General features: G+C 47.8%; 5 protein-coding genes across 5 annotated transcripts; 4 read left to right on the forward strand and 1 right to left on the reverse strand.

Moving 5' to 3' along the window:
• Nucleotides 1–4: 4 nt before the first annotated feature.
• BT62DRAFT_991883 (uncharacterized protein) lies at nt 5–2,447 on the forward strand. The gene is made up of 6 exons (XM_043190304.1): nt 5–139; nt 190–279; nt 333–800; nt 851–1,200; nt 1,251–1,402; nt 1,859–2,447. The coding sequence occupies exons 1-6, from the start codon at nt 23–25 to the stop codon at nt 2,068–2,070; spliced, it is 1,389 nt and encodes a 462-aa protein (XP_043043273.1). The 5' UTR covers nt 5–22; the 3' UTR covers nt 2,071–2,447.
• A 189-nt stretch (nt 2,448–2,636) lies between these two features.
• On the forward strand, nt 2,637–3,122 carry BT62DRAFT_1002086 (uncharacterized protein; the record flags this gene model as incomplete). The annotated part of the gene is made up of 1 exon (XM_043176811.1): nt 2,637–3,122. The coding sequence occupies one exon, from the start codon at nt 2,637–2,639 to the stop codon at nt 3,120–3,122; it is 486 nt and encodes a 161-aa protein (XP_043043274.1).
• A 286-nt stretch (nt 3,123–3,408) lies between these two features.
• On the forward strand, nt 3,409–7,732 carry BT62DRAFT_944317 (AAA-domain-containing protein). Its single transcript, XM_043187911.1, has 21 exons — nt 3,409–3,649; nt 3,699–3,905; nt 3,960–4,043; nt 4,094–4,208; nt 4,261–4,807; nt 4,859–4,936; nt 4,993–5,099; nt 5,150–5,248; nt 5,298–5,449; nt 5,498–5,707; nt 5,760–5,945; nt 5,996–6,104; nt 6,155–6,251; nt 6,304–6,439; nt 6,490–6,572; nt 6,632–6,736; nt 6,793–6,886; nt 6,943–7,212; nt 7,266–7,346; nt 7,398–7,489; nt 7,547–7,732. The coding sequence occupies exons 1-21, from the start codon at nt 3,554–3,556 to the stop codon at nt 7,632–7,634; spliced, it is 3,036 nt and encodes a 1,011-aa protein (XP_043043275.1). The 5' UTR covers nt 3,409–3,553; the 3' UTR covers nt 7,635–7,732.
• A 93-nt stretch (nt 7,733–7,825) lies between these two features.
• On the forward strand, nt 7,826–8,913 carry BT62DRAFT_928510 (uncharacterized protein). The gene is made up of 3 exons (XM_043185524.1): nt 7,826–8,237; nt 8,292–8,546; nt 8,597–8,913. The coding sequence occupies exons 1-2, from the start codon at nt 7,863–7,865 to the stop codon at nt 8,505–8,507; spliced, it is 591 nt and encodes a 196-aa protein (XP_043043276.1). The 5' UTR covers nt 7,826–7,862; the 3' UTR covers nt 8,508–8,546; nt 8,597–8,913.
• Nucleotides 8,914–9,363: 450 nt separating this feature from the next.
• Nucleotides 9,364–11,334, reverse strand: BT62DRAFT_978945 (uncharacterized protein; the record flags this gene model as incomplete). The annotated part of the gene is made up of 10 exons (XM_043189397.1): nt 9,364–9,717; nt 9,775–9,893; nt 9,949–10,060; nt 10,116–10,255; nt 10,309–10,371; nt 10,427–10,811; nt 10,867–10,979; nt 11,030–11,098; nt 11,150–11,265; nt 11,321–11,334. 10 exons carry the CDS (start codon nt 11,332–11,334, stop codon nt 9,364–9,366), a joined length of 1,485 nt encoding a protein of 494 aa, XP_043043277.1.
• Nucleotides 11,335–11,403: the final 69 nt, after the last annotated feature.

The raw sequence follows: 11,403 nt of genomic DNA on the forward strand, positions 1-11,403 counted from the left end.
AAATTTTGTCTCTGTCACGACCATGCCCACGCCGACTGAAGATCTCCAGGCGTCCTTGGAACGGCACAACGCAACATTTGAATTGTTGCTGAAGCATATTCCTGCAAAGTATTACCTTGTACAAGAAAATGACGAACAGGTCGGATTTTTAACAAATTACAGGCGACCCGGTAAATAACACACATCCAGGTCGCATCCAAGTACCAGAAGCATAGTAAGAAACAAAAGGCGCCCAAACAACTTATCAAGGAGGCTTCCAAAAAGGCCAGGCGCGAAAAGGTGCGTGTTTGTTATTTGCGATACCCTGAAAAACCTCATTTTCTGTTTGGCAGCTCGATCCTGACAACAACAAGAGTATCATAGACATACAAAATGAGCTAGCCAAGCAATCCTCGATGTCCAAAGGTAAACGAAAGGCTGTGGAACCTCCGTCAGAAGAAGATACCGACTCTAGCGAGGACATGATGGACGTTGACATCGATTTGGGAGGTGACTCGAATAAGGAAGGTGAAGAAACAAAAATTCCGCCTGCACATATCGTTCCAATGCCCCAGTCCGGTGGAATCATGGCTTTGCGGCAGAAGCTGCACCACAGGATGGCGGAGGTTAGGAGAGGTGGACGTGGGGGAGAGGCTGGTGACAGGGACGAGCTTCTGGAGGAGCGTAGACGACAGCGCGCCATGCGGGAACAGCGTCGGAAGGAGACGAAGGAGAGGATCAAGCGCGAGCAAGAAATGAAGGGCAAGAAAGGCAAAGACAAGGAGAAAAAGGATACGCGAACACAGGGAAATATCACAAAGGTCAGTTTCGATTATTCTTTGGATACGAATGGGATTTTGACATCGTACAGACCCAATTGCTTGTCCCAGACGAGCCCTCATCCTCTAGAAAACCTTCATCTCGAGATCCCCAGGCCAACTTTACTAATGTCACGTTCTCCACCATCGCAGGCACCTCTTCAAAGAAAGCCTCGCATTTAAAAACATCTGCCGACCCTACCCAGGCTTTGGAGCAGCTTGAAGCTCGCAAAGAACGTCTAGGTGCTTTTCCGGAAGACAAAAGGAAAGCGATTGAGGAAAAAGAAAAATTCGAGAAAGCCGAAGCTCGTTTGGAGGGCGTCAAATTGAAAGACGACGAGGGGCGTCTGAAGAAAGCGGCCAAGCGGAAAGAGAAGGAAAAAGTGAAGAACAAGAAGGCTTGGTATGTGATCTGTTGCCGTTCTCAGGGATATATACCTGATGTTTTCTTAGGGATGAGCGGAAGGAGCAGGTTGCAGCCTCGATGGCTGCGAAGCAGAAAAAGAGGACTGATAATATTGCAATGCGGAACGAGCGGAAGAAGGGTAATGTTAAGGGTAAGACAAGGGCCCGACCTGGCTTCGAAGGCAAGTCATTTGGGAAAGGTAAGTCCGGCGGCGGGAAGAAGAGATGATATACTCTATGTAATAAGCATTCGCTGCTCTTTGCTATGATCACATCTATTTCCATTGAACCCTTCGTCTGATCTAAGCAACTGGATCTCTGAGAGCGCCTGTATCCGATAGCGTCACCAATAAGAGAACTATATATATTCCATGGGGTTACCGGAAGAAATAACGTGTACATATGGGAGGCTAAAGTAAAATTCCTGGGCCTCTAACTTGCCCGAGTCGACAGTGCCGCCCGGTTCAGCGCCCGCGGTTTTTGCTTCCTACCACGAGGACAAGGTGCCTTGATCAATATCGGCAACTGACTCTTGAGGGGAGGCACAATAGTCGTTGTATTACTGTCGAATTTTCACATTATCATTCGCTATGACTCAGAAAGTTGGAAATCAATGGTATGTAAAAGACCATGTCCGATATCACATACTTGGGTAGATGGAAAGGATCAGGAACACGAATGGCTCGTGCCGACCCACGCCAACTTGGACCTCATCCGGATTGCGGAGTATGTGTGGTTGGATGTCGGAGAGGAAGTACCGACAGGGAGAGTTGGTTGCCGAAGAAAACACTGGGGCAAGGCATTCTACCATTTCAAGTTCGAAAAGCAATACTGGGTAGTCGGGCAAAGACTTGCACAGGAAGTGTAAGATGAGATGTATGACTTGGAGGAAATGAAGAGGCTGTATGATCTAGGTGTCGCTACAAATTCCAAGACCATTCCAATTGCTTGATACCGATATTATCTTCAAAGTTTTGTGCCTTGTCACTTCTGTGCTAGGTGCCGGTAAGGCTTCATGCACCGTCTCGGATAACCGCAATTTACCAACGCCTAAACCGCATTGTTCGAAACAGCGACGACGCGAAACCCGATGGTAAAATGCCGCACCATTTTTCAAGTCAACAAACCCAGGTTCGACAAGTTTACTGGACTCGAAGGCTCCACCTAAATTTTCAGAGTTACTAATGCTGTCCTCCGTAGAGGATAAGATCTAGATGTCTTACTAGTACATACGGCGCAGCTTACGCGCAGACGGCGGGAATTTCTCGGTAAGCTGTAATCCGCAAATTCAAATTAGTCGACTCACCTTTGCCGCAGTCATATAAAGGAACGGGATGGATCTTTTGAGCTGCGGTCTGCTACGGCACTCTCCATTGTCCATCCTTATTTAAAGGAAACTCGAAACTTTTCCTCTTGCTGTCAACATCTTCAACCATGATCGATACTACTTTCGCCGTTTCGTCGCCTTCATACAACACAAGTGGACGCCAGCTTAGATATGAAGAATCACCTTCACAGCGCAATGCTAGGCACCATTTCATCAGGCAAGGAGAGGGACAAAGGCGCGTGGAAGACTGGGTGCGAGGGCAGCAGGAGCAGAAGCGGTCGTTGTGGGGAGTCATGACAGTTCCTGAGGTTCACAGGGAGCCATACGTCCACCATCCCAATCTCTTCACCATTCCAGAAGATCCCATCCGTTCCAGTTCGCCTGGATACTTGGTGCCACCATATATTCATTCCGATGAGGAAGAGCCCTTCGTTCTCTACTCCTCAGCACCGTCTTTCTATAATTCCCAGATCATATATTCGACCCCCCTACCGTCGCCTGCAAAAAAATCGTCGCGTCGGCCCAAACATATGCGACACCGACAACGTCTGTGCGGTTTGGACTCTATTCCAGAGGAAATCATTGTGGGGTAGACCACGGCCAGTTGTCGCATCTTTAATGGATATCTATATCGGCCATGCCCGCCATCACCAGAGCAGATGCTCCGCCTCATACTGGAGGCGTAAACATATCTCCTCCCGGAAGCCTATATTCTTCGCGTAGTTGGACATGTTGAGAGGAGGGAGGTTGCGAGGAACACGTAGTTGCAGCATAATGCTATATCTCAATAATAAATTTTCTTCTCGCAAGCCGAGTGATCATGCAATACTGAATTGGGAGAAGTATTCGTCTCGTTTCACGACAGACACCCATGCTCAGCATTGGGAATGGTGATGGTAAATGATCAAGTGGCGGTTATTCGGAGTTGCCGGTACTGAAGACCCCGAGTTCACTGTTGTCGATGATGACCAGACACCTTGGTTTCCATGTCCCACGGCTCTTCCACTCCCGCGACGTGTAAGGGATGCCTCGACATGCTCGCATCCATTTCGTATCGCTGCGTTCGTCCTTGGTGAATTTGCCTATTTCCATCTATGGCCCTCTGGTGGAGCGCAGCGTCGTACGTACAATGTCCAGGACTATCACTTGCACGCTAACTCTCGTCACAGCGCCCACAAGGCCTTGCAATACACCTTTCTCTTGTGCCTTCAGAGAATCGCCCGGAAAGAGGGAAGAAAGAAGCCTATGTGGGATGGACAGGCATGGCATCAGCATCATCTCTAGCAAGCATCAACTCGGTTAATGGAGATAGCCTTGGGACCATCGAAATAGACCCTCAGTATGCACAGGCATTGGGATTCTTGCAGGGGGACCTTGTGCGTGCATTATAGGCTCTCCTCGCTCCTTCCTTAGCTAACCTTTGCTGACAGGTAGAGATTGGATTATTGCATGACCTGCCCTATGCAAAGTCCGTGGGGACTGAACCGGTCACTGCTGACGACTGGGAGATCATCGTAGGCCTCTCAGTGTATCATCTTCAAAGAGGTTTTCACCGTCCAGACAGGACATTCATGCTTCACACGTAGAATCGACACTATTATCCCAAGTGCGTGTCGCCAACATCGGACAAGAAATAGATGTTTGGGTGTTGGGAAGAACGAGGGTGCGCCTTACCGTGGGTACGTCATGCTGCACAAAATGCCCCGTCCGGTCTCACGGAGTGCTATGTAGTGTCCTTGGATCCCACGAATAAAAGCAAGGTGCTTCTTTTAACAACCGACACCGAAGTCAGCATTGCGCCCAAACTGCACAACCGTCAACAACTCAAATCCGAGAAAGTTAGCACGAAGTCAGCTAATACGGATGACTCCAAAGGAAAGATCAAGTCTCCTCCTCCTCCGTCGGTGCAGCCCCATTGTCTCCGGGTGATTCCATCCCGTGTTCTTGCTCGACCTTTCGCCGTGCATTCGGGCTCAGAGCTCTTAGGATTTGTTTCCCCCATAACATTTACGAAGCTTACAAAACTCTCCGAACCCCTCGAGAATGACACACATGTCAAAGCTCACGCAAAGCGTCTTCCCCCACCCACCGATCCATCCTCTGGCGCTACTGCAAGTGCAACTCCAGATCCTGTTCCGCTGGTCCTCAAGCCTGGGGAGAAGGAACCGACTACGGTAGAGTCCGGTTCAATATATTTAGGCCGATTTGAAGGTATACCGAATGGCCACATTGTCTTGCCGACTACTGTAGACGATATAGAGGAATGGGACTTGGCCAGGTGAATTCGAGTGATAAATCAGGTTATTATGCATGTTCTGATCATTGTCAGCGTCTCTGTCGATACGGACTCCTCGCCCTTGCTCATACCGTCTGACAAGGGTTCGACTTCTACGGTTAAGGGTCCACCGTATGTTTTAACAGAACCAGACATCTAGAGACATGTTGTTGATCTTCCCATTTTAGGCCCATCACCAATTTCCTGGCTGGCGTCGATGATATATTGACTCGATGTACAGAATTCTGTATACGAACGATGATTTTGCATTCAACAAAGACTTCTGTTCGAGGAGGTGCGGTATCTGTGGGATTCCTTGACCTTCTAACCATCCTTCTCATCCAGTATCTTCCCTCCTTGTAACGGGCAGACCTGGGGCCGGCAAAACATCCATCGTGAAGGCTGTCTCGAAGCGGTTGCAAGAGAATCCGAAGACCTATGCTTGTACGTCATTCTTGCTCTCTGTCTGCCTTCTTTCTAGAGTTTCGCTCAGATGTCCACTATGTCGATGTCACACCCTATGCGGACAAGCCCGTCAGTACGGTAAAGGCTCTTTTCAAATATTGGTTTGACAAAGCAGCTTGGCACAAACCATCCATCTTGATTTTGGACAACGTCGAGCATTTATTAAAGGCCGAAGAAGAGGTAGGTTTTCTGAAGCGAGCAGGGACTATCGCTGAAATTTTTTAATAGCACACCGACTCCTTCCGGATTCGACAACTTGTAGAGCTATTCGTATATCTCTACTCGTCCTCTGCTCGATCTAATGCTCCGAATTCCCGAGGCATAATCCTCGTTGCCACGGCACCTTCGGCCAGTGCGCTTCACCCCCTCCTTAACAGCAAGCATATATTCAGCGAGATTGTCCACGTCAAGACTCCAAATAAAGATGCTCGAAGAGATGTTAGACTTTTCTTCCACCCAGTTGCCTAGTAAATATTAACGTCTTCATTAGATCCTTAGCCAAATTGTCAAGGATCGTCTCCAACTCGCAGATGATATGCAAGAGGATCCTACGGCCCCCCTGAACTATACCTACATCGCGACGCAAACAGAAGGTTATTCCGCTACAGACTTGCAAGATTTAGTAGCCCGTGCTGTACACCAATCTGCCATCAAGATTGCCATGGACGAGAAACCAGTAAGTGTCTGTTTTGATGTGGGCTTGTGTCAAGTAACCAACGACTGCAGGCTCTTCTTACACAGGTGGATTTCGATGTTGCTCAAGTGGACTTTGTTCCTCTATCTCTTCGCGATGTAAAAACACAAAAGTCGGATATTACATGGTCTGATGTCGGAGGTGAGGAAAGTGTTGATGCCTCCCTTTTTCATGACTGGACATCTTGTTAGGACTGAAAGAAACAAAACGGGTCCTTAGGGAGACGCTCGAGTGGCCTACGAAGTACGGTCTCATATTTGCGCAATCTCCCCTGCGTTTGCGATCTGGGTACGTGCTTTCAGACATTGGCATCGTTTCAGGGTTAATCTTGTCCCATTAGTCTACTCTTGTACGGCTATCCTGGATGCGGCAAGACTTTATTGGCATCAGCCGTAGCCAAGGAATGCGGTCTCAATTTTATCAGCGTCAAAGGTCCTGAAGTCCTTAACAAATATATAGGCGCCAGCGAGAAAACCGTGCGTCGTTTCCTTCAAATTGGAGCGATCTCTTCGATAACTTACTATAGGTCCGGGATCTGTTTGAACGAGCCAGTGCTGCTAAGCCTTGTGTTCTCTTCTTCGATGAATTTGATTCCATTGCCCCTAAAAGGTGTGATGGCTTCAGTATACCTCTCATTGTATTGCTAACTGTGGCGTGTTATCGTGTAGAGGCCATGACAGTACCGGTGTAACAGATCGCGTCGTAAACCAGATGCTTACACAAATGGATGGTGCGGAAGGGCTAGATGGCGTATACGTCTTAGCTGCTACAAGGTACGTCCATCCTTGTCGCCGCAGTGGATACGGACTTATCATTCCTGTGTTTCTAGTCGACCTGATCTCATCGACTCCGCTCTGCTGCGCCCCGGTCGTCTAGACAAATCGCTTCTATGCAACATGCCCAACTTTGATGAACGAAAGGATGTAAGAGCGTGCTGGTACATCCAAGTTACCATTGCTAACGCTGCCAATGTGCCCAGATATTGAAGGCTGTCACCCGGAAAGTGGCCTTGGCTCCGACTGTCGACCTTGACGAGATTGCAGATTCTACGGAAGGATTCTCGGGCGCGGACCTTCAAGCGTTGGTTTACAATGCCAACCTAGAGGTCGTTCATTCGACTATATCTCTGAACATTGATGGGGGGAGTTCGTCTCGCGAAGAGGAAACACCCCTTGAGTATACCACGTTTGGCAGATCTAAAGACAAGGCGGTAAGTAGTAAGGCTGAAAAGACTGCACTCCAGAAACGCGTGAGTGGTCACCGACTATCTCCTGTGTTCGGATGCTAAGTTCAGATGTATAGCTGCGACAAATACAAACGTCGTGTCAAACTAACAAAGGGACAGGAAAGAGTGAAAAGAATGCTGGTATTTTGCCCAAAAAGGTCCGTCATGTTTATCTGCAGTTTCAAATAGGCTCGAACATCTTGCTATAGCAACATGTTATACACCCGGAGCACTTTGCAGCTGTACTCAAGACTACACGACCTTCTGTACCAATAGAAGAGCGGGTAAAACTGGATCGAATGTGCGTTATTGTTGTCGCGGAAGCGGAGGCAGAATACTGATGCTTAGGTTAACGCAGATATCGTGAATTTGCGTCTGATAGGACCGGCGAACTTCCTGTTCCGCCGGAGGGCTCTGGTGTCGGAATCCGTGCATCTCTGGGATAACGTATCGTACCTAATATATTAGATCAGACTCCATGTTGGAAATTGTATATGCGATAAGAGAGCAATAAAGTCAAGTCCTGAGTCCCAGTGAAACCTGCACAGGGGCTGGAGTCTGAAGAACAAGATATCTTTGATGCAGATTTACGTAACCGTGTTAAGGACGTGACCGCGTTCCTGGCCGTGCTCTCTGCCACCACCGTCTCCTCATGCAATACTCATGAAACCTGAATGTTTACTGTTGTATTGCATGGATTGACGACGAACAAACATGGTAGCGCTGCACCCCTCATCCTGAAACGCTCAACAGCTCCGTCTCTGGAAATTACCTACCTAGATAACCCAGAATATCTTGAACTGGAAGATGTGCCACTTTGCCTTCCCTCTGGGCTCCCTCTGCCTGACGTGCACACCCTGACTTTGAACATTGACGGGTACATTGCGGAAGGTAGGGTCGGGACGATCTATCGTGTAACTGTCGATGCATTGGCCTCTTCGGCGGCAGAATCATTCCATATACTTCCCTTGGTGGTAAAGATATGCATATGCGTTCCAGAACGGACCAGCGGCGTCCTCAACGAGGCTGCTTTTTGTGACGAAATGGAGGCAAGAACGTTCTTAGCATTACACACGCGATGTCCCACTGAGTTTCTAATGCAGGTGCTGCAAGGGTTCTGTGTGCCACGCCACTATGGACTGTTCCAAACTAATTATGATCTGTACGAACTTGAGATCCCGATTCTACTAGACCGAAAAAAGAGAGACTCGGAAGAGTTCAGACGTGAACGAGGAGACTTGACAGAGACGACGACAAAACCCCTGAGCAATCATTTACGACGACCTAGTCACTGTCATCCTTATGGAAAGCATAGGTGATGGGCTGAAGTTAGGCGGCCCACTTCCGCAAGGCGTGAGGTGTGCACGTTTGATATTCCCGCACTTGCCTCCCATTTATTCTGTCACAGTGAAGACATGTTTGATATGTATAGTGATATTGGCAAGCTTTACCTATATCACAATGACATACGGTACTCGAACTTTCTATCAGCATTGCCGGAGGATCAAGGGGGTCTGCCCAGCTTGCCTTCCCCATTTACCGGTCGGACTTATAGTTGGCGTGCACTTTGATCTAATGAAGAAAACTTCTCTACCGAAAGTAGCATTTCGGGCCTATCATTCGTCTTATATCCACCGTTTTTAGACAACGTTTCGTACGGTTGTATCGTAGAACCGTTGGAGCGGTAAGCTTATATGGTACTCTATCAAATCGATTCGTGTACGGCGGTAGATACAGCAATAACCGCTTCCACAGATTCATCCAGTACGAGGTAACGAGCTTGAACGCGTATTTGAAACAATAACACTTTGCAGCCCTTCAAGTTACAACCAGGGAAGAACCGCAATCATAACCCTCCGTGACTACAGCGCCCTTGGCTTGTTAGCTGGAACAGTGAAAATAGTTGTAACTCAAATCACCCGTAAGGTGAAGGGAAAAAAGGAAGGGAGGCAGAGCGGAAAAGGAAGAATCAGTACTAGATTGTCTTATAAGAATAGAGGTTGTGTGAAAGCCTCACAATCTTATATCCTCGCTTTCACTGTCAAGTCCTAACATATCCCAGCTGGCAAGCTAAATTTGAGCAAGAGGTTTGGCTCTAAATATTCAGTTCCAGGTTCAGGTGATTTGATGCGATCCACATCTATTTGGGTAAATCTTGTGTAATAACAGAAGATATTACGATGCAGACTTTTCGGATTGCTCTTTCCACGTATCAATCGCCCAGGCAGCCTCCTTCAAAATAGTGTCGAAAGCCCCCCGTATGTCACTCTCGCTCGTTAGCAAAGCACCGACAGCGAAACGTATGCAAACCACTCCATTCAGATGTGTCTGCGTGAGATAGATATCGTCCCGAGTGGATATACGGCTGAATAATGTCGTATTAAGGATATTTAAGGACTCCAGCGTCTGTTGCTGTTGAGAAGGAGGGTCCAGCCGGAAGACAGTCAGACCGAAAGAAGGCGGGGTGACAATCCTGATGATATCGACTTGTTTTACTAAGCTGACGAAGAGATCATTAAGGCCGATTGACTACAAGAAAGTAAGTATGCAAGCCTGCATGACAAAAAGAAGGGAAAAAAATACAACCTTTCGGATGTGCTGTTGAAAACCTTGGACACCGAAACTGCGCAAGACGAACCAAAACTTCAGGGACCGGAATCTCCGACCAAGCCCCAAGTGCCAGTTTCGGTAATCGATGGTCGTGTCTGTATGTGATAATTGAACTTTCACTGCAAGTGAAGAGGACTGGAAACCCCTAACCGGCATCGCCCTGCTTCGTTCTCAGAAATGGCGGAGTTATGTCTAACGCTTCTGTGAGGAATTTCCGATTCTTAACCCACAGCGTGGAAGAATCAAAATTCACGAGCCCCCACTGATATATAGGACAGATTAAGACAATACATATGAATGGACGGGTTTTGACAGACCTTGTGGAAATTGGTACAGAAAGAGTCTGCGAACTCGTTGATTTCGTCTAGATAGCCAATCTCTCTATACTCAGGGCAGCTAAATGCGACACCGGCCCAAGCAGCGTCAACATGCACACGAAGATAAGGATGATCCCTCGCTGTTCATACAGTTATTTATGTCCGTCCGTGTTTATGCATTTTATAGGCTTACCAACTTGTCTAATCTCACGAAGATTATCGATTGCGCCTGAAGATGTAGTCCCTACGGTAGCAACTGACGCAGAGACGTTAGTGGCCACTGAACTATTGAGACATAAAAGGCGAGCTACTCAGAACAAAGGGCTTTTTACCAGCCTTTGCGTCCTCTTCCAAGGCAGACCTGAGAGTGTCACCTCTCAAGGAATAGTTGTCCTCGGACTTGACATCTAATATGTGTACAGACAATCCTAGAACCATTCCGGCTTTGACACCAAGCGAGTGGGTCTGCGACGTTGTATAGATAACGAGTTCCTCAAGCTTTGTATCAGGGTACTCTCGTTGGTAAGACGCGCGCGCGGCCACAATAGCAATCATAGCTGAGTCCGACGCAGACGATTGGATCGCTCCACCGCCGATTCCGGATTCATTCATGAAACTAGGAGCAAGGCCAAGAAGCTTTGCTGCCCAATCCATGACGATGACCTCTAATTCACTGCATGCGGGGCTGGAAGCCCACTAATATGCATAGCTAATTTGGAGTATACGATCACAAGTATGAAGCAATACTCACATTGAAGCCAGGATTACTGACGCTGGATGAATAAAGGTCGCCGAGAATACTTTCAAATGTGCATGCCGTTGGAAAATATGCAAAAAAAGAAGGATGCTGCCAATGCGTGAGACCTACGATTTCCTGATCAGGTCGATCGAAGCAGAGCACCGAGCAAACATACCAGGTACGATAAGCCTTTGATAATCGTCAGCAATGGTCTGGAAATCTTCCCCAGTTTCGGGGGGAGCCGCTGAATGGTGCACTTGTTAATAGCTTAAGTCGCACGAGTATCGTTACCCACAGGGCACTAGAGGTTTGAGATAACCAGGCTGGACATTAGCTACTACCGGTTTGTTCCGCAATGAATAGTGATAGTCGCAAATCCGATCGATTGCCTGATAGCCAGCTTTGCGGAATCTGCAAGTAGAGGTTAGCAATTGCTCAGACGGCTCAAAACAAGATAGATACTCGCTGCTCGATATCCATCTCAGTCGGTAATGATGGTAATTCGAATGGAGGAAGATACCGGTCTTTCGGGTTTTATTTAATCCAATA

The sequence above is a fragment of the Guyanagaster necrorhizus genome (genome assembly GCF_019112545.1).
Source record: "Guyanagaster necrorhizus MCA 3950 unplaced genomic scaffold BT62scaffold_5, whole genome shotgun sequence".
NCBI lineage: Eukaryota > Fungi > Basidiomycota > Agaricomycetes > Agaricales > Physalacriaceae > Guyanagaster > Guyanagaster necrorhizus.